The following is a 25,540-nucleotide window of genomic DNA, read 5'->3' as shown; positions in this document are numbered from 1 at the left end:
CAGACCAAAAGACGTTAAAAGTTGGGAGTTGGTGCTACCCTGTTTGACGTTCAACGACTAAAGGGATAGAGCCTCGTCGATCTGGCCCTGCTCAGCGGCTGCCATGTTAGGGGTATTTTTTAACTTGGCATCATATCTTAAAAAGTTTATGGATCTAGTTCATGAAACATAAACATATGGGTAATCAGGGATGAAGGATTGTTTTGCACACATGTTAGGTCATTTGATCATGGTCTAAGACCATTTTGGATCAATGGACATCATATGAATTGTTCTTACGCGAATATTTTATGCAATAGCTGTTTTCAAAGTCAAAACTGCTGCTATATAAAATCGCGTAATGCAGGCTAGACTGCCAGAGGCGTTCCACTTAGCTCATTATGCCAATTAAGCTAATTACACCATTAACATTGTTTAAAGTGAAATACGATATCATAAATGAATTCCTTGTCATAGAAAACTATGAAATAGCTGTATTATTCATGTTTTCGGGCATTTTGTAAAGATAAAAGGACAAAGGAATATATATATATATATGTAATTGTTCATTATGTTAATTAGCGCAGTATACTAATTGCATTAATTACACAATAACATTTGTTGAACTGGGAAAATAATGTCACAAAAGAATTCTTCATCATAGAAAACCATTGGACAGCTGTAATTGTTTGTTTTCAGGCTTTCTCAATATAAAATGACAAAGGAATATATATAAATATATATACTGCACATATATGTTAATTAGCGCATTATGCTAATTACGAAAATTACATTGGTAAAAGGTAAAAATAATGTCATCAGTGAATTCCTAGTCATAGGAAATCATCGGATAGCTGTACTATTCATGTTTTGGGGCATTCTTGATGCAAAGGAATACACATTCATATGTAAAATATTGCTCATAAGTTAATTAGCGCATTATGCTAATTACGCTAATTAAAAACAACATTTGTTAAACGGGAAAAATAATTTCACAAAATAATTCCTCATAGAATAATACCATAGGATAGCTGTATTATTTATGTTTTCAGGCTGTTGTAGTACGATGTCAAATAAATCTATATGTATATGTTAATTAGTGCATTAGGTTGATTATGCTAATTATGCTAATTACAACGAATGCATTGGTTAAAATGGAAAAATAATGTCATAAATGAATTCCTCGCCATAGAAAACCACAGGATAGTTGTATTATTCATTTTTCGGGCATTCTCGATATGAAATGTGAAAAGAAATATGTATTTAATATATATTACACACATATATGTTAATTAGTGCATTTTGCTAATTATGCTAATTACAGCGATTACATTGGTTAAAATGGAAAAATAATGTCATAAATGAATTCCTCGCTATAGAAAACCATAAAAGGGTTGTATTATTTACGTATTGGGAATTTTCTGGATAGACATCCACAAATACATATATACAGTGTATTACACTTATGCTAATTAGCTCATTATGCTAATTAGGCTGATTACGATAATTGCATAACTTAGATACTTAAAATATTATTATGCATCGATTCAACGTCACAGGACCTCTTAGAAAAATGATATTGTTTATGTTTTTAGTCTTTCTGGTTTAAGAGAACTAGTATATTACATATCGTACATATGCTAATTAGATGATTATGCTAATTAGGCTAATTAAGAAAATTGCTCAAGGTTGCCAAGGTGGCAACCAAGCTGAATTTACTTCAATTCCCATCTAGAACACGAATCAACAAAAAAACCTTGTACTTAACAACTTTTCCAGGTCTTGTACATGGCCTATGAGACCGTCTACTGGACTATTACAATCATGCACAAAACTGTGTGTATATACCGTATGGAGGAAAACTGGTTGTTAAGGCGAATTGATGTATATGCTGACAATCTTTGTAAAATGGGGTATATATCAACATTATCTGTCAATGAAAATGTAACTCAATCCACCACCTACGTTATCCCAAAACTACACCACAATATATAAACTGTACAAAACATGAATGCTTTTAATCCTAATAGTGCCCCTCCTTTTTCGAAAATCTCTATATATTTTACTTTTATATCTTCTACGAAGATTTCGCTGTTACAATGATAAGCGTTTGCAACGTGAACATGTAGTGTGCACGAGAACAGCGAAAAGCACAAATTACCGCGCGCGCAGGCCTCGGCAGCGCCTAGCACGTCCTATGGGCGCTGCATAGGCGGCCGGCCTGGCCCGGCTGCCCCGGCGCGGCGCGGCCGGTGCAGGTGATGAGGTCGAGGAGCTGCGTCGCGCCTAAAACCAGTGCAGCCGACCGAACACGACGCCTTCCGCCAGTGAGTGGAAAGTTTCTTGAAAGTTTCCTGAAAGTTTCCTGAAACTGTAAATAGTACGACAGATGGTGGACTGTACTCACTAAGAAGAAGAAGAACTTTAAGTTTTGGATATATTTCTAGCAACTTAACGGTAAGTCAGTGACCACTGTGCATACCGGTAGGCCTAGGCTAACACAAAACTATGTTATCAGTCATGATTTGTAATATGAAGGGAGTGCCTAAGTCTGCGCACCTAAAATTTGATCTCGATTTTATTACAAAGTAAAATATTATTTTGAGAGTCATCAATGTCATTCCATTCTCTATATTCTAATGATCAAGGAAACAAAAAAATTCAAGAAATTATTTACAAGAACAATGTTTTTCTACGATTTTCAGACGGGCTTGTCACTTTGTGTAGCAAAAATGATTGGTGCCCATGTCTGCGCACTAGCTCATTTTGCACGCAAATCAAATGCAGTGAAGTTTCGGACAATTCTTTTTTGACAATTATTGAAATTTTCAGGGTAGCAAATTGAAACTTGCTGATACTCATTTTTAATCAAATATTTTTGTAGTTTTTGGTATCAAAATGGATTGCTGCGGTCAAGATTGAAAATTGGTATCAGTTTGATGTTTTGTTCTATGAAAATTGCGCATTTAAGTGAGTGCGCAGACATGTCATGGGCACTGCGCAGACTTGGGCACTCTTACCATACGATTTGTATTTTCTGATTTTGTCTGCCTTATTTTTCCTCTTTTTTAAAAGTTGAGCACACATTGAAATTTTCTTTGGCTAGCCTAAGCCTTCATTGCCGTGTTGAGTGCATGCTTTTCACAACTCCTCAGTCCTCTTTTCACAACTCCTCTCTCAGTTTTGTATTTGACTTAGATCTAGATCTACATGTTAAACGTACGAATGTCACTGTCTAAACGTAAACCCTGTTCTGTGTACTAGGCCTACCCCCATCTGATCCTGTCATCATGTAGAACAACTCCTCTGCACCATTTGCAGTTCTCCAGACTGGAGGAAACTAACCGAAGAAGAAGAAGAAGCTGCCGAGACTTCTCTTCAACAGTTAGGACTAACTGTTAGATCTGAAAATGAAATGTAGCTCCGCGGCCGTTATTGGTGCAAAAAATTCCTCCAAGCGGCAGGCCCTCCAAGCTATAAACTAGTTAGTTTTATAATATAGATTCTAGGTCTAAGTTAGATAGGCTAACTATAGGCCTAGATCTAGACTTTGTCTAGGGGCCTAGACTAGTCCTAGGATGGGGGGTTGGGTGTCCGGACACTTGTCTTAACAAAATTGAAGCCCTGTTTTTTGTCTTTGGATTAAGCCAAAATATATAGATCTAGGCCTACGTTGAATTGTGCTTTTCATCATCAATATTTGATCTCCACAATATTGTTTCCCATTTTGTGCTAAAAAACAACGAAGAATTTGATTGTAAACCTTTTCAAATGGCTGTTAAAATGGAGTGTCCGGACACCCAATAACTGGACAAAAAGTTACTAGAGTCTAGATTTACTAGTATTAATCCGAGTGAATTACAATAGACCACACTGATAAACCTAAACTAAATAGTAAATTTTCTTAACAACAATTTTTAAAATAATAGAAGTCAAACGTAATACTAATAGGACAAAGAGGGATAAAAGATCTAACCAGTTGTTTATCAGTGTGATCTACTTTTAAACTGTTAGGCCCCTAGATCTAGTCTAGATGTTAGATCTATACCGGTAGTCAAATAACTTAATGTAGATCAATAATCTTAATGCTATTAAGTAATATCAATAGATTTACTTCTCATTTTTGCAGATGAAAAGAAGAAAGCCAGAGGAGGTATGTTACACCCACAAATGTAATAATCGCCCACAAATGTAATAACGCCCACAAATGTAATAACACTTTACCCACAAATGTAATAACGCCCACAAATGTAATAACACTTTACCCACAAATGTAATAATTTCACCCACAAATGTAATAATGCACTTTACCCACAAATGTAATAATTTTTGATCGCCCACAAATGTAATAATGACTTTACCCACAAATGTAATAAATTTGAAGGGATTTTTGGCAAATCCGTTCTAAGCTAAAATCGTATAGTAATGCGTTCATTTAGCACAAACGTGCAAAGTCTCATTTCCTGACCCGGTTAATTAACAAATTATAATAAAAGTCCAAAGTCTTTATTCCAAACCCGGTTTTTTTCAAAAATTATAATATAAATCCAAAGTCTTTATTCCAGACCCGGTTGTTTCAAAAATAATCATATGAGCCCAAAGTCTTTATTCCACACCCGGTTGTTTCAAAAATTATAATATAAATCCAAAGACTTTATTCCAGACCCGGTTGTTTAGAAAATAATAATATAAGTCCAAAGTCTTTATTCCAGACCCGGTTGTTTAAAAAATAATCATATGATCCAAAAGTCTTTTCTCCAGACCCGGTTGTTTCAAAAATGATAATATGAGCCCAAAGTCTTTATTCCAGACCCGGTTGTTTAAAAAATAATCATATGAGCACAAAGTCTTTATTCCAGACCCGATTGTTTCAAAAATAATAATATGAGCCCAAAGTCTTTATTCCAGACCCGGTTGCTTAGAAAATAATAATATAAGTCCAAAGTCTTTATTCCAGACCCGGTTGTTTAAAAAATAATCATGTGAGCCAAAAGTCTTTATTCCAGACCCGATTGTTTAAAAAATAATCATATGATCCAAAAGTCTTTATTCTAGACCCGATTGTTTCAAAAATGATAATATAAGTCCAAAGTCTTTTCTCCAGACCCGGTTGTTTCAAAAATTATAATATAAATCAAAAGTCTTTATTCCAGACCCGGTTGTTTAAAAAATAATAATATAAGTCCAAAGTCTTTATTCCAGACCCGATTGTTTCAAAAATGATTATATAAGTCCAAAGTCTTTATTCCAGACCCAGTTGTTTCAAAAATAATAATATGAGCCCAAAGTCTTTATTCCAGACCCGGTTGCTTAGAAAAAAATAATATAAGTCCAAAGTCTTTATTCCAGACCCGGTTGTTTAAAAAATAATCATATGATCCAAAAGTCTTTATTCTAGACCCGATTGTTTAAAAAATGATAATATAAGTCCAAAGTCTTTATTCCAGACCCGGTTGTTTAAAAAATAATAATATAAGTCCAAAGTCTTTATTCCAGACCCGGTTGTTTAAAGAAATAATTATGTGAGCCAAAAGTCTTTATTCCAGACCCGATTGTTTCAAAAATGATTATATAAGTCCAAAGTCTTTATTCCAGACCCAGTTGTTTAAAAAAAATAATATGAGCCCAAAGTCTTTATTCCAGACCCGGTTGTTTCAAAAATTATAATATAAGTACAAAGTCTTTATTCCAGACCCGGTTGTTTAAAAAATAATCATATGAGCCTAAAGTCTTTATTCCAGACCTGATTGTTTCAAAAATAATAATATGAGCCCAAAGTCTTTATTCCAGACCCGGTTGTTTCAAAAATAATAATATGAGCCCAAAGTCTTTATTCCAGACCCTGTTGTTTCAAAAATCATGATATGAATCCAAAATCTTTTTTCCAGACCCGGGTGTTTAAAAAAAAATCATGATATAAATCCAAAGTCTTTTTTCCAGACCCGGTTATTTCAAAAATTATAATTTTAGTCCCAAATGAGATACATTAATGATATTCTAGTGGAATAAAAATGAGAATCGAGCTTAGTCTTTTCTCCAGACGCTAATGGTAAATTGAAAATCAAGCATAGTCTTTGCTCCAGACCCGGTAACTAAAAGCTGAAACTTTATAGTAATGTGTTTATATGGCACAAAAATGCGAAATCTTTTTTCCAGACCCGGTTAATTAAAAAATTGTAATATAAGTCCAAAGTCTTTTTTCCAGACCCATTTATTTAAAAAATTATAATAATTATAAAAAAAACAAAGACCCACGATCCTATTTATGTTGAATTACATGGAAATGTAGCGTAGTCTTTCTGTCAGACCCAGTTATAAAAGTGATTAAAAACACAACAACAACAAAATAAAGACCCTGCAACCATTAAAGGTCAAGTCCTCTTCAGAAAAATGTTGATTTGAATCAATAGAGAAATATCAGACAAGCACAATGCTGAAAATTTCATCAAAATCGGATGTAAAATAAGAAAGTTATGACATTTCAAAGTTTTGTTTATTTTTAACAAAATAGTTATATGAACGAGCCAGCTACATCCAAATGGGAGAGTCGATGATGTCACTCACTCTTTCTTTTGGTTTTCATTGTTTGAATTATACATTATTTTCAATTTTTACGAATTTGACGATTAGGACCTCCTTGCCTAAAGCACAAAATGTTAAAATAATAAATTTCCACGTGTTGCAGGGAGAAATGAAACTTCATTTCACATGACAATGACGAGAAAATAAAAATATTTCATATTTCATTTAAGAAAATACAAAAGAAATAGTGAGTGAGTGATGTCATCAGTTCCTCATTTGCATACCGACCGAGATGTGCATATAACTGTTTTGTGAAATGAAGCGAAACATTAAAATGCCATAATTTTCTTATTTTACATCCGATTTTGACGACATTTTCAGTGTTATGCTTGTTGAACTTTTCTCTTTTTATTCATAACAAGTTTTTGTTGGGGTGGACTTGTCCTTTAAAAAAATAATTTCTTGTATATCCTTCTTTTTTTTCTTTGAAAAAACCTAAATAACAAAACATTAAAATACATATGAAAAAAAAATGAGAAATAAGATATCAGTAAACAATAGGGGGATTACTTCCCGAAAACGATAAAGTTGTTGATTGACGATCTATGATATATTATATAAAAGAAAAACATTCTAACAAGAGGGGATAACCATTCCATTCCATGTTTTTATTTGGCAATAAATCATGATTGACTATTTTTGCGACCCACTATAAGAGAAGTAGGGTAACAATTTTATTTAGTATTATTTTTATTACTTCTTTTTGTCTCACCTGCATAGCAGAGTGAGACTATAGGCGCTGCTTTTCCGACGGCGACGGCGGCGTCAACATCAAATCTTAACCTAAGGTTAAGTTTTTGAAATGACATCATAACTTGGAAAGTATATAGACCTAGTTCATGAAACTTGGCTAAAAGGTTAATCAAGTATTACTTAATATCCTATCAGAGTTTCACGTCACATGATCAAGGTCAAAGGTCATTTAGGGTCAATGAACTTAGACCATGTTGGGGGAATCAACATCAAAATCTTAACCTGAGGTTAAGATTTTGAAATATCATCATAACTTAAGAAATATATAGACCTAGTTCATTAAACTTGGACATAAGGTTAATCAAGTATCACCAAACATCCTGCATGAGTTTTACGTCACATGACCAAGGTCAAAGGTCATTTAGGGTCAATGAACTTTGGCCGATTTGGGGGTATCTGATGAATTACAATCAAAACTTAAAAAGGTTTTGGATCTGATTCATGAAACTTGGACATAATAGTAATCAAGTATCACTGAACATCCTGGGCAAGTTTCAGGTCACATGGTCAAGGTCAAAGGTCATTTAGGGTCAATGAACTTTGGCCGAATTGGGTTTTTTATTGAATTACCATCATAACTTCGAAAGTATGTTGGTCTAGTTCATAAAACTTGGACATAAGAGTAATCAAGTATCACTGAACATCCTGTGTGCATTTTAGGTCACATGACCAAGGTCAAAGGTCAATGAACTTTGGTCTTAATGGGGGTATCTGTTGAATTACCATCATAACTTTGCAAGTTTATTGATATGACTTTTGAAACTTGGACATAAGAGTAATAAAGTATCACTCAATATCCTGTGCAAGTTTCAGGTCACATGATCAAGGTCAAAGGTCATGTGAGGTCAATGAATTTTGGCCACATTGGGGGTATTTGTTGAATTACCATCCTATCTCTGTAAGTGTATTGGTCTACTTCATAAAACGTGGAAATAAGAGTAACCAAGTATCACTTAACACCTTGTGCGAGTTATAGTAGTTTTCAAAGTCAGGACTGCTGCTATGTTGAATTGCGTGATGCAGGTGAGACGGTCAGAGGCATTCCACTTGTTTATTATTATTATTTCTTGTATATTCATTCCTTTTTTATGGAAAAAACACACAAAACCTTTAAATACATATAAAACAAAAAACTGAGGAATAAGATATCAGCACACAATATGGGGATTACTTTCCGTAAACGATAAGGTTGTTGATCGACGATCTATGAGATATTATATAAAAGAAAATCATTCTAGCAAGAGGGGATACAGTTTTAACAAGTTCTTCGGTACTTTAAATTTTCAGTGTACCAAGCACCATTTGTAATATATTCAGCGTTTTTTTTTTATTAGTTACAATTCCAATAATCTCAGTGGCCTAAGATATATTCTGGGGTTATATTGACCCGTTAAGTAAAGAGAGAGAGAGAGAGAGGGGATCTATGTGATCAAGAAGTGATAAGATAGGGAAAAAAATGATTTGAAATGACTGAAAGAGAGACAGGCAAAGAAAGAAGAGCCCCCTCCCACACCCGTACCAGAGTTACGGAGTTAGGCTGTCCCGTCGGTGGATTCAGGTCCATCAACATCTTGAGGTTTAATCTTTCCAGGGGGCAAACGTGTGTGGGTGTGTGTGTGTTTGAGTTTTGTCAGACGTGTCTCAATCAGATATGATTATTTACGTCTGGGACCGACCTTTAACGTCACCATCCGAAAGACGTGACCAGGGCTCGAACCTCGAACCTCCGCATCAATTTGTAACTTCCCCACATAGCTTTGATTACAGGCGCACGCCACAACGCCCAGTCTTTAAATATGGTGTAGTCTTTGCTCTAGACCCATGCAGTTATTTCAAAATAGGAAATTATTAGAAACGATAAAAACAGACAAACAATATTAACAAAGACGCCACAATATCATTGATGTAGAATAACGTTGTTGTTGTTATTTTGGGTTTTTAAGGCGCGTACCATTCAGATCTGAATATTTACACCTTTTATTAATTTGACGTTTTGTGTTATTCAATTCAATTCAATTCAGTTTTATTTATTTCACTTCCATCAAAGAAAAACAAGTTGTATACCAACTTACGGTATGCCTTATCAAAGGGTTTTATAGTTTGGGAGATGCTTGTGTCTAAGTTTTTAGATTAATCTTTTGCTTAATTTGTATTTTAAGAGAACTGGATGTGGGGTAAAGACAACTCTCTAAACCCAAGCATTTTAACTGGGTTTAATTTTAAAGATTGGTCTTAGCTTTGATTTTTTGTCAATATTTGTTTATCTTATAAATAGCTGGGTCTAGACGAAGGTCTAAGCATAGTAATAATGTTATTCAACAGGAATAAGAATACGACAAATTCTTGTGTTTTTTTAAGATTGTTTGAATTAATTTGTAAATGACTGGGTCTGGAATAGAGACAACGCTCTAAACATGTGCTTTTGTACTTGGTCTTAATTTGGAGGATTGTTGGTTCTTAGATTCGTTGTTGGGGGTTGGGTTTTATTGTTTTTTTATTCTTGAAATAATTGTGTCTGGAGGAAAGTCTACAATCGATCTCCATGTTATTCCACAGTAGTTAGATTATTGGGTATTTCCTTTAGACAATTTTATTTTTAAATAATAACCAGTCTGGAAAATTGACGTTTTCTTTGCAAATGCATAATTACAATGTTTTGTAGGGGTCTTAGTATTATTATACAAAAGAATCTGGGTGTGGGGTACAAACATACTTTTTACTGGGTATAAATTTTAAAAATTGGTTTTAGATTTGATTTTCTTTTTTAATTCATTTCTTAGATAACCTAGTCTGGAGGAAAGAGTACGTTTTACAACTCATGTTATTCCAAGAGAATATGATAGGGTCTTATGTTAGAAGATTTTTTTTTCGTAATTTTTGTAATGATTAGGTCTGGAATAAAGACAACATTCTAAACCTCTTTTTAAAAACATGTTCTTAGGTTCAAGGATTGCTTGGTATTAGATTTGGAGTTATTTATATTTTTACTCTTAGCCTTATTTTGAAAAACAAATGACTGGGTCTGGCTGAAAGACTACGCTATATGTCCATGTTCCAGCATTAATAAGATTATGGGGTCTCTATTGGTTTTTGTTGTTGTTGTATTGTTATTTACAATTTTTGAATAACAAGGTTTGGAGAAAAGGCTAAGCTCGATTTTCTTTTTTTCCACTGGAGTATCATTATGGTATCTTAGTTTGGACTTATATTTATAATTTTTGAAATAACTAGGTCTGGAAAAAGACTTTGAACTTACATTATAATTTTTGAAACTACTGCGTCTGGAAAAAGACTGGACTTTTGTGCTATTTGAAGGCACTACTATAGGGTTTTAGTTTTTAGTTTTAAATAACCGGGTCTGGAGAAAAGACTATGCTTTATTCTCAATTTACTCATAGCGCGTATATTCACAATACGTTCAGTATAATTTAAAACAACAACGAAGACTTTGATTCCACCAGTTTTAATTAACTGGGTCTGGAGAGAAGACTAGGCTCGATTCTCATTTTTATTCCACTGGAACATCATTATCGTATCTTAGTTTGGACTTATATCATAATATTTGAAACAAGCGGGTCTGGAATAAAGACTTTAGGCTCATATGATTATTTTTTAAACAACCGGGTCTGGAAAAAGACTTTGGATTTATATTGTAATTTTTGAAACAACTGGGTCTGGTGAAAAGACTTTTTACTTATATTATAATTTTTGAAACAATCGGGTCTGGAATAAAGACTTTAGGCTCATATGATTATTTTTTAAACAACCGGGTCTGGAATAAAGACTTTGTACTTATATTATAATTTTTGAAACAACCGGGTCTGGAATAAAGACTTTGGGCTCATATGATTATTTTTTAAACAACCGGGCCTGGAATAAAGACTTTGTACTTATATTATAATTTTTGAAATAACCGGGTCTGGAATAAAGACTTTGGGCTCATATTATTATTTTTGAAACAACTGGGTCTGGAATAAAGACTTTGGATTTATATTATAATTTTTGAAACATGAAACAACCGGGTCTGGAAAAAGACTTTGGATTTATGTTATAGTTTTTGAAACAACCGGGTCTGGAGAAAAGACTTTGGACTTATATTATCATTTTTGAAACAATCGGGTCTGGAATAAACACTTTGGACTTATATTATTATTTTTAAACAACCGGGTCTGAAATAAAGACTATGGATTTATATTGTAATTTTTGAAACAACAGGGTCTGGAAAAAGACTTTGGATTTATATTATAATTTTTGAAACAACCGGGTCTGGAGAAAAGACTTTGGACTTATATTATCATTTTTGAAAACAATCGGGTCTGGAATAAAGACTTTAGGCTCATATGATTATTTTTTAAACAATCGGGTCTGGAATAAAGACTTTGTATTTATATTATAATTTTTGAAACAACCGGGTCTGGAATAAAGACTTTTGGCTCATATTATTATTTTTGAAACAACCGGGTCTGGAATAAAGACTTTGGATTTATATTATAATTTTTGAAACAACCGGGTCTGGAATAAAGACTTTGGATTTATATCATAATTTGTTAATTAACCGGGTCAGGAAAAGAGACTTTGCACTTTTGTGCTATATGAACGCATTACTATACGATTTTAGTTCAGAACGGATTTGCCAAAAATCCCTTCAAATTTATTACATTTGTGGGTAAAGTCATTATTACATTTGTGGGCGATCAAAAATTATTACATTTGTGGGTAAAGTGCATTATTACATTTGTGGGTGAAATTATTACATTTGTGGGTAAAGTGTTATTACATTTGTGGGCGTTATTACATTTGTGGGTAAAGTGTTATTACATTTGTGGGCGTTATTACATTTGTGGGCGTTATTACATTTGTGGGTGCAACAAGGTAGCGAAGCACTACATTAGTTGTGGCCAGGACCCAGACTGGATCCAACAAAAATGGGTGAACAAGGAAAAAGGTTAGATTTTCTTTAGCTCTGTCATCAGCATTTTCCACAATTTGTATGTTCCTTGCAGAGAAAAGTGCAAGAGCAATAATCTTCAGGGGGCTTAAGTTAGGGAATTGTATGCCTTGGGTGCTACGTAACATAGATCTAGTCTAGCTACGGATAGCTCAATGTATGATGGGGTCACAATAATTTGTGTAGTTTTCACAATTGTGTTTAGATTCTGATGTTTGGAGCAATAAATTTCTTGAAATACACAATTATTTGTTGAATCTATTTATATAAAACAAATAAATAGATTGTTGACTTCAAATCATCGAAAACAGAGCATTGATTTACGAATGGATTGCGGTACAGAGATCGCTATATCAAAATTCGAATGACGAAATGATCGCATCACTCCACAGAGCAAAATTGCAACAATTGTCAACAACGAGGGTCATATATTGTATGGCATAAGAAGATGGATGGTTTTCAATATTCATATTTGTAGATCAATACAACCCTGGAAAAGATTATTAGACAAGGAAGTGTTGAGTTCATTGATAGAACTTTCAGACGATTTCTAATAGCTAACTCATGGTTAGAGGATGACTACTCTAAGGGAACAATAATCGTCTGCATTGCTCAGACAATTACACCAAGGGTAATTACCCCTAGGACAAATATCCCCAGGAACCCCCCCCCCCCCGAACGACAATTACACCCTAGAAGATAGATAATTTAGAATAAGTGACAAAACATAAATGTTCTAAAGGGTAATTGACCCAGGGATATTTTCACATTAAATTTGCATAGTTATCCAATTGAAACAAATCAAGTTACTTTTAAGCATAAAAGTAAAAAACTTTAAAATGCCAAGACCTACGCTTGAGTAGACCTTGGACTTGGTCCTTGCTCATTTCTACAGAGTGAGCCATTCTCAGCCTCAAGCTAAACAATAACTGGAATACTGGAATTGGAAAAAAAAGCAGAAGTAAAGTAAAATAAAAACCTTGTTGAATTGTGGTTGTTGGAACTCATGTTTATGTAAATTAGATCTAAGTCTATGCAATACACTTGAGGGATTCCAATTTCCAGCAAAAATATTTTGATAAATTTTCTGGAGCAATCTACATTGAAATTGGAAAAGCAATGAGTGGTAGGTAACTTCATATCTACTCAAGATACATTTGGGTCATTCCATCTGGATTCACCCAATGGGTTTTCCTTACCGTCTCAGAATTTGCTCAAATTTGGCACACATAAAATTGACATTTACTTAATCCCAAGAACCCCCAAAAAATAATGTAAACGGTCCATTGGTTTTTGCACTATGGCCTGCCCTTTTTGTTTTGTTTTGGTTAAAAATGGGTGTGACCTTCAACATTCAACGGCACATTGCGCCTGAACCGGTCAACCAATTTTTATGAAACTAGTACCATTCAATAGGAAATTCAAATTTCAAAGAGGAATTCAAAAATGGTATTAAAACTATTATTTGAGTAATTTAAAGTGGTATGGCCTGAATCTGTGAAGTTCCTGGTCCTGATCCTCAAGTGGATATTGATGACCAATAAGAACATTAGCGATCGAGAGAGCTCAATATTTTCAGTACATTTTGGAGTTGAGTTCCACCACTTTACAATTGGCTGGAGGGACTATAGTAATTATTCCTTTCATGACAGTATTCTACAGTTTATTTGGGATACTGTCATGAAAGGAATAATTACTATAGTCCCTCCAGCCAATTGTAAAGTGGTGGGACTCAACTCCAAAATGTACTAAAAATATTGAGCTCTCTCGATCGCTAACGTTCTTATTGGTCATCAATATCCACTTGATGATCAGGACCAGGAACTTCACAGATTCAGATTCAGGTCATAGCACTTTAAATTACCCCTTGACCTTTGCTTTGACCTTGATTTTGACCCCCGGCCGAATAATTTTTTAACTTGATTTTTATGTAACTTAATTGTCAATATAATATCAACATAATATGTAAAGATCTAGGATGATATTTTATTTCTTCATCTAAAAAGCTCTTTTAAATGATATTTACAAATATACTGTTGGCCCCACATATTGATATTGGTGTTAATGTGTGTACAAGTCTCCATTATACATGAATACTCCCAAACTAAAATTACATTGAAATCAAATAAAAAAGGGAAACTCAACTTATCAGGTATTACAGGAAACATTAAACAAAATGAATAATATATGTAGACTACATGTATATTTGCTTATGAAAATAGACATTTGTTTAGCCCTTTTGATTGGGGTGCAATTGGCCTACATACAACTTACAAGAAAGCTGTAGTTTTGATGGAAACAACAATGAGTGTGCTTCCTAGTCAGCTCTACTGTCCCATACTAGATATACCCTACAGATCTTTGTAGTATCAACATGAGATATGTAGTATTTTGATTGATTGTAATGTAACTTTAGTTTGAAAGTATTCATGTATCATTGAGACTTGTACACACATTACCAACACCAATATCAATATGTAGGGCCAACAGTAAATTTGTAAATATCATTTAAAATAAAAATTGGTCAACCGGTTCAGGCGCAATGTGCTGTTGAAAGTTGAAGGTCACTCCCCTTTTTGCCAAAACAAAACAAAAAGGGCGGGCCAGGGCTCAAAAACCGATGGGCCGTTTACACTAATTTTTTTTTGTTTCATGGAAAGCAAATGTTAAATTTTATGTGTGTCGAATTTGAACAAATTCTGAGAGGGTAAGGTCCAAAATGGCACTTTTATTGGGTGAATTGGCATGGAATGACCCACTTCAGGAATCTTACCTGCGCCCATCCCCATTATCTTAATGCTTGCCTATAAATCGATCAAAAGGCATCAAACTCTTATTAATAAAGTCATATTTAATCTTTTGGAATTAACATTTCTCATCATCAGGTCGTGGTGTAGTTGCTACAAGGGATATTACAAGAGGTGAATTTATAGCTGAATATGAAGGGCATCTGATTACAGAAGAAGAACTTGAAAGAAGGGAAGAACAAATAGAAAGTGTCTTCAGATATGAATTCACCTGGAAAGGAAAGAAACTATGGTAGGTTTCATAGCAGACCCAATCTTACATATCCGGAAGTAATATATTATCCCACATGTTTTGCTCAGTTCTCACTATCACATTGTAGCTCACATGAGTTAAAAGCTTAAGGTACCAAGTATGGTATTAATTGCCAAAATGGAGGGGGTGGAAGCATGGCCCAAAACAATCACTTATGATGTTCAAAACCCTAATAAACCATATATTTGTGGAATGCCGAGCTACTAAGCTATCCAAAAATTTGACGTTTTACAATCTTGGACCTTTTATATGCTAATTAGCTAATTTTTCCCCCAAAATTGTAAAAAATAAGGTTTTCAAAATGTAAATTATAAATTGTAACCTCCTACATCATTTATGCTATGTGAATTTTATCTTTTTTATTGGGTTATGGGCTGTGAAATCTTCGATTTTACGCGGAATTCCAATTTTTTCCCTCAAACACCAATCTACATTTTCCACGTTTTTTTTCCTTCCCGGATCGAGATCCGAAAGTCGGAAATGCGCGCTTCAGAAAAGCGGTAAACTTCAGTTCTCAGCTCAGGCATAATTGTCCATAGCTAGAAAAACATATATACTTCGCACTGAAGTTAGCTAGTATTCTTGCGTCGGAAAAACCACCAAAATTTACCCTTGCAAGCTACACGAAAACAGCGCATTCGTAGGGAAGGCGGAAGGCCATCAATAGTACATGCACGTTGATGTTAGTGCATACACACAGCGAAAGACGAAAACAGCGCATTCGCGTATAGGTGGGAGGCCATTCATAGTACACGCATGTTGATGTTAGTGCATACACAGCGCTATGGTGCAAGTGCACATTTTTTTTGTCGCTAGCGAAATATGCAAATATACATTTTTGTTCAATAATGCTTATATATTTTTTGTAATACAAGGGGACATCAAAATGAAAAGAAATGCAAACAAAAATAAAACAGCATCTCATCCAAAATCAATATTAGGAATACTTTGAAGGGTTGCTTGTGCTTCCAACTGCACTCCATTCAATTTATATCCTGACTATAATCACAGTCACATAAACACCAAGGTATTTTGCTACATATAAAATAGATCTGTATATTGTCTCGCCTGCATAGCAGAGCGAGACTATAGGCGCCGCTTTTCCGACGGCGGCGGCGGCGACGGCGTCAACAATGAAATCTTAACCAAGGTTAAGGTTTTGAAATGTCATTATAACTTAGGAAGTATATGGACCTAGTTCATGAAACTTGGACATAAGGGTAACCAACTATTACTGATCATTCTGCATTATTTTCATGTCACATGATAAAGGTCAAAGGTCATCTAGGGTCAATGAACATTGGCCATGTTTGGGAAATCAGCATTGAAATCTTAACCAAGGTTAAGTTTTTGAAATGTCATCATAACTTCAGAAGTATATAGACCTAGTTCATGAAACTTGGACATAAGGGTAACCAAGTATCACTGATCATCCTGCGTGAGTTTCCAGGTCACGTGATCAAGGTCATAGGTCATTTAGGGTCAACGAACTTAGAATATGCACAATTTTTTTTTAAATTTCATCATAACTTGGAAGTATATGGACCTAGTTCATAAAACTTGGACATAAGGGTAACCAAGTATCACTGATCATGCCAAATTTCGGCGCGCTTGCGCGATCAACGATGGACTGAAGTGATTGAAATATCCCAATAGGATTAGGGTTAATATTCTGCCATCCTCATCCTATTACTAGAAAAATCCTAGAAAAATCTGTCTATATGATTGTTATGTCTCATTTGTAGCTCTGTATTTCTGTATTGGTCATTTCAGCCGGATCATCTGTTGGTGTACCAACCCTTGGACCTCTTTCTCCTCCTAGAGTCCCACAGACTCCCACTAAGGAACGCCTTGATCCTCAAAATTCATCACGATGTAATGATGGAGGTACTATATGTTTTTTTTTTCACTTCAATTAGACATAATCATCTTAAAATATTCACTTTTTAGAACCTCCTGCACATTCAGTAAATTTCATTTTGGTATGAGAAGTATAAAGGTACTAGCAATTGATATTCTAACATCGTCATCATAATATACCTAAGTTTGTTTTTTACATTTTCTTGGAATAAATATGTTTTTATGATTTATAAGTCTCAGTCAGAATCTGTTATAAATGGCATTAAGTGAATTACCTGCAATGTGAAAATATAACTTTCTGTTTCTGTATTGTTTATTTCAGCTGGATCATCTGGTGGTGTATCAGCCCCTGGACCTCTTTGTCCTCCTAGGAAAAATCCTACCCTGGTACCCCTCAATCGTCAGGAAGATTCATCAAGAGGTACTGCATATTAAAACAATCCCTGTATATCAATAGTGTAACTAATTGTTTACTAGTTTATTCCTCCTTGTGCTAAAGAAAAAATATGTTTTAGAGACATTGACCTTTAATACAGTTTAATTTGCAATGAATAAACATGGATGTATGAATTTCTGTATGTCTTGTTTATTACAGGTCTCCCTGCAGTGTCCAGTCCTTCTAATCAGGATTCTCTCTGTCCTTTTATGAAATTGTTGATTATATATTTATTTGGTACAACTTGCTGTAACAGGTTTCTTTGTCCCTGCTAGACTGACATCAAAGAAATGTCAGGGAAATTTATAATTGGCCCAAAATATCAAAAATATCAAAATAACATTTATAGGATAAAATGCTATGACCCTTTGATAGTGTAGTCTCTTTGACTGCAGTACAAGTCTTTTGTACTGCTAATAGTTAACTTCAACATATAGAAAACATTTATAGCTGGAAATGAGGTTGAAATAACTATTATTGAATTTTTAAGACTTCATCACAGATCGTCTTTTTGAAATGCTGGGAGCCCTAACTGGCAATTATTCACATGCAGAGTTTATTTCTTGTCATTGAATTGATGTAATGGGAATTAACTTACCGGGAATGTAGCACCTTAAACACACCAAGTCTTGAGTGAGGTAATCGAGTCTCTGATTGTGTGAAAGACCATTAATAATTCCCCATTCGCCAAAATAGAGTTTGTGTGTATATACATTCTCCTGAAACATGACTACTAATCCCATGCTTTCTATTTTGAAGTTATCTTGATATTCCAAAAAACAATAGTCTATGAATATTCTTCATTGTCTATAATTATTCTCAACATTTTAGAACGGAGGTACACGAGATGGGAGTCTGGGGAAACGGCTCAACTAAAAGAGTTCTTCAAAGAATACTTCACATCAACTCAAACAAAACTTCCATGTAAGTTGACTATCTGCTATATTTTAAATATGTGACCCTGCATCTCAAAACAACCATCATACCCATCAAAATAACGAAAAGAAAGTACCCATTCTAAAAAAAATATTTACTTAGAAAAGGGGCTTTGAAGTTTGGGGTCTATTCAAATGCAAAATCTCAACCAGGGGCGCTCCGTGCGGTGCATGGGACAAAAAGCAGAATACAAATCTCCACAGCAATCACTGTGAAGGTAATATTAAATTAAGCTGAAATTTGACACACTGATTACAAACAGTCTAGTTATGCTTATTCTCAACTTTCGATGCAATAGCATCATCCTTTTAAAAGTTATCAAGAGTTTGAAAGTGAAGAGGGTATAAAAGAATTTCAAGAATGAAAAGGGAACTCTACCCCCTAAAGACAAAGTGTGCTAGAAAAACTGCAGTAAAGACATATTTCCTGTTTGTTTTATGATCCAAGAAGAATTGCTCTTTCAGAAAATATGTAGAAAAATAAATTGACATATTTTGGTCCTGTATTTTTGGTCCTTGTGTAAAATCGGTTTGTGCAACTTTTTGTTGGTTTTGAGATACGCGGTCACATATGATCTACACAAACATTGACAAACTACTAGGTGTTTGAAAACACTGATCATGTAATTTTCAGGTTTGAAATATAATTACTAGACAAATGCAGTTTGAATGTGACCCTTGTCTTTTTTTTTGCCTCTGCCACACTGTTATGTTTTTGGGCCATCTGTCATACTGACCATTCAGGATAATAATACATTAAAAATATTGAGTTTCCCCTGACCTTGTCTGTTTTGGCTTTTTTTCTGTAAATATTCTCATTACAACTTATAGGTCATTTTGAAGTCTGAAGCGGTATTTGTTTTTTCACCGAGTACTCCGGTATTTAAAAAGGGGAATACCAGATACACCGATTTTCGGAAATTACCCCCCCCCCATATCAATCATATTCTCACAGCCAATCTTCAAAATCTCCTTGATATTATCAGGGAGATCAATTGAGTTTTCACTTGATTCTATCAAGCCCAGTCTTTAGATGCAGTTACCAGTTATTTTGTCTTCTTAATCTGGATAAATGAGACTGAATTATGAATGCCTCATATAGTACAGATGCTTCCTTTTGTTATGTGACTTTTTACACATAAAAAGGATCAGCAAAAGTGGAAAAGCGGAAAAAGGGGCAAAAAGTATTCCCTGAGGATTTGTCATACTGCTAGTAGTCTATTTTGCTAAGTCGTATGCATCATTCAGAGAAGAGGTTTCCACGGGTGTTCGTATCATTCTTTTTCTCATGTAAATACCATGCATACTTTTATAACGTGTTGGGGCATCTAACAACTTGAGAGAATCAAGTTAGACCTCACTGAATCTCCCTGATATTATCGGGGAGTTTTTTAGATCAGGTGCTTCTCACCTGTTAACTTATTTTAAATTTATGGTAATCTGTGCTATATCTATCTTTATTGATAGTAATTGCAATAACTTCAATGTCACTTTGATTTCAACAGCAAGAGCAGAAATTAGAAAATTCAAAATGAGATTTCCAGCCTTCAGACATGATGTAAGGACCATAGCAACCAAGGTCATGAACGAGGTGCGGAAGACTGAACGACTGACAGAGGAAAGAGTCAAACGACTTGGGATAAGATAATGAGGTGATGGGCTAACAGGTTAATCGGGACATTTATGGTAACTGTAACACGCATCTTTTAGGATAGATTCAGGATTGTGCTTAGAATAAATAAACTTACAGTCTTCATAAATCCCTTTTGAGTGTTTTCAACAATCCAATTAGTGAAGTCTTTCTATATGAGCTCACCTGAGCCGAAGGCTTATAACTGCACAGATGCTCGTCCCTGCAAAAACTGTCGCCTCATGGGCAACAGAGCATGCGGATAGTGATTAATCATCTAAATATTAGCTGTGGGGTCATGCTTGTTATCAATTATTTTATGGTACTTTGATGAATTGTGTTAGGGTCCCTTACAATCAAGTGGGTGGAGCATTGGAGGAGTACCCTCTCATGATCGAGCTATGAGGATTTTAAATAAAATAATGCATGCAAACATATTTTTGAAATGTGATTCAGGCAATTGCAGGGGCAGAGGTAGTTGATGTCAGATTTGCTGGCAGGATTAAGAGTACATAGGGCCCACAGGGCAACAGTTTGTTCAGGGGTGACCATTTGGTAGGCAAGTCAGAGGATCTCTCAATCAAATTTATTGATAAAATACTACTAGAGGCATAGGATTGAAAGTTGCTCAATTGAAGCATGTGGTAATTACTAATTTGCAATTACATATGACAATTGCATGACATCAGGTGAGCACCAGGCCCCCTGGGGCTCTTATCATTTATCCCTAACTGCCCTCCTCCATAGTTTTGGCGATTGCATCGCGACCGCTACCAATTTCAGATTCTCGCTTTATGACCTTTTCCCTTGCAGTCTTGTCTTGCACACATTTTGCAGGGACTGATTTTTAAAATTTCAGGGGAGCTATAAATAGCTCTCCTGGAGGCTCTCAAGGAGAATTTTTAGGGGAGCTAAATTTGTCTTCACGTAGAAAGATTAGGGTTACAAGGGGCTCTGTAAATCACTCCCCAAAAAGCATTTAAGGGGAGCGTGGGAGAGCAATCGCTCTCACTCCCCTTAAATCTTACTCCCTGATTTTGATACCACATTTGTCCTTATCAGACCATGGACCTACTAGTAGGTCTATGATCAGACCTACCTAAGGGGTATTATGGGCCAATTAGCAGACATGGCAACAAAAAAAACGTATTCCGTACTTTTCTATCCTCTTTCGCTTCTTTAGGGGGTACTAAGATCTATAGATGTCTATGAATGCATAGCACCATCATGCCATACTGCATTGCACCTGTCTTCATAGAAAACATTTAATTGTCCAATGAATTGTCTATGTCCCTCATTTACCAGAACGAATGCTTTTGGTGCAGGAATGAAACACTTGTGAAAATGTATGTATGTATGTTTTCTATTGAAAATAATTGAATAATAAAAGGTTTTCAGGTCGACAGGTGGAATGAGATTGATATTTTTATGATCTGAATAATTCTTGACATCTAATGAGTTTGGTACCCCTTATCCAAATGTAAAAGACAAGAATGCGCTTTTAGGACGGCAGTACTGAATTAGTATGCGCATGTCATTAAAAAGGCTATAGCTGCATATATTTGTGTACATATACTTTATTCAAATCTGCTGTACTCATAAAAATAGATAAGAATTGATTTATTTCACATTTGGGAAATATTAATCTTCATTATTACACAGTTTTCATGTAATTTTGTACTTGTTTAGGCTGAAATTATGAAAATATCCCCCAAATGCATAAAATACACATTATGAATAATTCATTTCCTAATTATGCACAAAAAATGCACAATTGATTTTAAAAAATTACGCCACCAGATTCAGCATCCAGCATTCAGATAAAATTTAGCTTCTCAGCCTCACTCCAACTATAGCATTTTACCCACTGTACAATATATAAATACAAATATATGTTGTGCTAGTAATGTCATGCCTAGCTGATTCTAGTTCAAACTCGGAGATGTAATCATTAGTCTAGTAAGATAGATGATTGTTTGTTTGTGAAGGCAGCTTTAATTGCAAATAATTGGAATTAAGTATTTCATTGTTGATTCACCTAACTCTCAGCAGCCTTATTAAACAGGCTGTATAAAATTAAATCTGACTTATTGCCTACCTGAGCAAATGCCTTCTAAAGCCTCCCCTAATGTTTTGGGGGTTTACTTCTTTTTTTTAATGATGTTGGTGCTGGGGACAAAGCAGGTATACTTGGCAGACAATCAGTGTATATATGCATAAAAATATACATGATAGCACAGGTACGTCATTTTTGTAAGTGTAAGCATGGCTGGAGTATGTTTTTTTTTTATTCAATTCAGTTGACTTCTGCTCAGGAGATCAAGTGTAAAGTGAAATGTACTGGAATGGATATCATTTATTTGATATGCTTGTCTTATGTTTCACTTGCTCTAGATGTGTAACAGCTACATTGTAGTTCATGTATTTGTGGAATTGGACACGAGAAGAAGAAATTCATGACATATCCTTCCCTTGTCAGCACCACCCCCTTCTCTTTCTCTCGCTGTACTAGTTTATCGAAAAATTCACCTAAAAAACTGAGAAACAAAGTTTACCTGCATAATATCGATTGCTGTGTTTATTTTTTATACAAAACAGGACAAATATCAAAATTCATGACGAACGTTGAAGAATTTTGCTGGATGTTATTACATGCATTGCTCCTTTTCATAGTATTGTATACCCATTACATAATATACGTTTGTGTGTTTATTGTTCAAGTATGAAGTAGGAAACTTATTAACAATTCATAACAAAGGTTCAACAAGTTTTTCCATTGCCATAATATGCAGTGTGTTACATAAATTAACCATTTGTCTTGGTTTAAGATATACATTTGGTATAAAAATAACAATTATTAATTATTAATTTTTATTTTATTATTAATTATTAATACAAAAAAATTTGCTCATAATTATAGATAAATGAAGCGCTCCTTATCGTTCATAGCATCAATACAATGCTTCCCCTTATGTCACATATGGCACTTCATGTCTAGAAATTATGAGAAATTGAAAGGAAATTTTTCAAGAACTGAGATTTGTAGTATCTGTAGTAATCTGTATGTATTTAGTACTGTGAGTTGGACATGTACAAGAGGTCGTAGTTCATGAAATGTGACATTTCAATTGTTCCTTTGCATGTTTGGTGTTTATAAGTACTTTGTGGATAACCCAGGTTTGGCGCAGTTCATGCTTCAACTTCATTGTGAATTGTCTTTTTACATTGTGTATGAATGGATGTTTTCACATTGTGATAGATTACTTGTTTCATTAAAATTCACTTAATCAGATGCACTTCTGTCCTTGTATGACATTTGTTGGTGTAAGTTTTTGTCTTTAATGTTGGACGCAGTCTTTTTCTTCATTTGTCTGCAGGGGGGGGGGGGGTAATAATCATGCAGACTTCTCAATAACACTGCCTGCAGTTACTGTAAGAGAGTAAGACTTAGAGTGTTTTAGAAACGCACAACAGTGTGTTTCAGGGTGAAATGATTCTTCCATATGAAGACAAAGTTACTCTTCCAGGTATCCCCCTCCCCTCTTGGGGGCACAATAAACGTGGCTGCCGTGCGTACACCTTTATTATTTTTTTATTTCATTTTCTTGCGGGGACAGGGGAGGGGGCTCTCACCACAAATTTTGTAAGCTTCAAGCTTATTATCTAAATCCCACTGTCAAAACAGACTTTACTATTATTCATGTACAGGTATTGGTGTATGTTTGTTTTTAATATGTGTGTGTGTGGCGTGTGGGGATACATATATTAGTCTGTAAATATATTGAAAAAGTGTTTGTGTATGTATGTTATACGTGTTTATGTAAGTGTTCTTTTTGTTTGGGGGTGTTTATACATGCGTATAGGGGTGTGTGAGGTGGTTGGCCTATTGCTTGGTTTGGTGTAACTATGGGCATGCGTTTGAGGGAATGAGGGAAATGAGATGAATTGAATTTTTATTTATCAAACGCCTAGTGGGCAATGACCACAATCTCATAATGTGTTTATTTGAGTGTGTGTTTGGGGGGGGGGGTACACAAAAACAACGTGAAATGAGCGGAGAAGAGTGTGGGTGGATTAGTTTATATGCCTATAAATGTGTTATGCCTTAAATTGGTATACCTACTTCAAGAATATAGGCGCATAATGAGTTTGTAATCAACATCCCATTGCCGTAATTAGTCTTAAAATGAATGGGCATCCACTACCTTATTGATTGTAAATTAAAAAAACAAAAAAACTTAAATACAACCCCAAAACTTCAATTTTTTAAAATAATCATGATCCTTTTAATATGCAATAAGTCGTGAAGACTTTTTGTGGGGGGCGGTCTTTAACCCTTTTCAGAACTTAAACTCACTTTCCCCTGACTGAACACAATCCCAAACTGGGAAGGGGGGGGGGCGGGGGTACGCCCATGCCACCCCATGATCATCCCCCAGCTTGCGTTGTAGGCTACATTACGTTGCTCAGTATTTAACCTCCTTACCGCCATGCTATGAATCACGGTAATCCACTGCCCAAACCATCTATGAAAAATAATACATGCAGGTTAGAATCTTGCATTCTCACCGGTCACCCCTCCCCCCCCCCCAATCATGATCACTCATTGACACCGTTTTTTGCAACACACATTTTAAAAAGAAGAGTCTACCCAAAAATATTTTTTCAACAGGATCAGAAATATTAGATGATCAGAACAAAAAAAAGTTGAGAAAAATCGGACAAGTAATAAGAACTTTATGAGTGTTTAAATCATGGAGCTAAAGCTCCATGATGATAGATAGGTAGATCCCCTATATGCATGTTTACATCAATACAAACTTTGTAGCTTACGTACTGTAGAAATGATGCATTTTGCACTATAAATATAAACAAAATTATGGTAATTAGTGCACCCACGACGTCATCAAATTGGCAACATGTCTAAAAGTTTTCACTGATTTGCCCATTTTTTTCAAATCATTAAAAAGTCATAACTTTTTTTTTATTACCTGTCCGATTTTCCCCCAATTTTTTTTTTTTTGTATCTCTCACTTTAAGGGCTATTTTTTTTTCTATTGCCAAAATAAACAAAGGTGCCGGTAATGGATATCCTTGTCTAACGAGTAACGCCTCTTGGTGGTAATATATCGTCGGCGGAGGACCAGAAGGGCGCTATTGCAGATCAAAGATGTTCCGTTGGAAACCAGAAGGGCGCTATTGCTATTGACTTTGTACAGCAATAGCGCCCTTCTGGCTCCGAACGGAACACCTTTAAAATGTAATAACGCCCGTATGGCTCTCAACAGACGATAATATGTTAGCCATCCATTCAAAATGACGTTGTTGAATATATATAATATAGCTATCGATTTCCT

At 34.9% G+C, this 25,540-nt stretch overlaps 1 protein-coding gene across 3 annotated transcripts; it reads left to right on the top strand.

Moving 5' to 3' along the window:
- The first annotated feature begins 1,838 nt into the window (after positions 1-1,838).
- Positions 1,839-21,753, top strand: LOC121417240. 3 transcript variants are annotated; one of them, XM_041610872.1, is made up of 7 exons: positions 1,839-2,436; positions 4,109-4,132; positions 12,187-12,259; positions 17,096-17,209; positions 17,505-17,603; positions 18,450-18,542; positions 20,059-21,753. In XM_041610872.1, the coding sequence occupies exons 2-7, from the start codon at positions 4,109-4,111 to the stop codon at positions 20,199-20,201; spliced, it is 546 nt and encodes a 181-aa protein (XP_041466806.1). In that variant the 5' UTR covers positions 1,839-2,436; the 3' UTR covers positions 20,202-21,753. The 3 variants fall into 3 exon arrangements, with proteins under 3 accessions (XP_041466806.1, XP_041466808.1, XP_041466807.1); XM_041610873.1 differs by lacking the exon at positions 1,839-2,436 and adding an exon at positions 15,148-15,301 and having other exon boundaries at positions 4,113-4,132; XM_041610874.1 differs by lacking the exons at positions 4,109-4,132; positions 12,187-12,259 and adding an exon at positions 15,148-15,301.
- The last annotated feature ends 3,787 nt before the right edge of the window (positions 21,754-25,540 follow it).

This window comes from Lytechinus variegatus, chromosome 6 (assembly GCF_018143015.1).
Source record: "Lytechinus variegatus isolate NC3 chromosome 6, Lvar_3.0, whole genome shotgun sequence".
Taxonomy (NCBI): Eukaryota; Metazoa; Echinodermata; class Echinoidea; order Temnopleuroida; family Toxopneustidae; genus Lytechinus; species Lytechinus variegatus.
Note: the sequence above shows the minus strand (reverse complement) of the source record. Positions and strands in the feature narration are given on the sequence as shown.

What these genes read in the sequence shown, in the direction of transcription:
- LOC121417240 (XM_041610872.1), top strand. Translation starts at nt 4,109, where the DNA reads ATGAAAAGAAGAAAGCCAGAGGAG. An exon ending in AAAGAAGAAAGCCAGAGGAG is followed by an intron (nt 4,133 to 12,186) that starts GTATGTTACACC and finishes GGGTGCAACAAG; the next exon opens with GTAGCGAAGCACTACATTAG. An exon ending in AACTCAAACAAAACTTCCAT is followed by an intron (nt 18,543 to 20,058) that starts GTAAGTTGACTA and finishes TGATTTCAACAG; the next exon opens with CAAGAGCAGAAATTAGAAAA.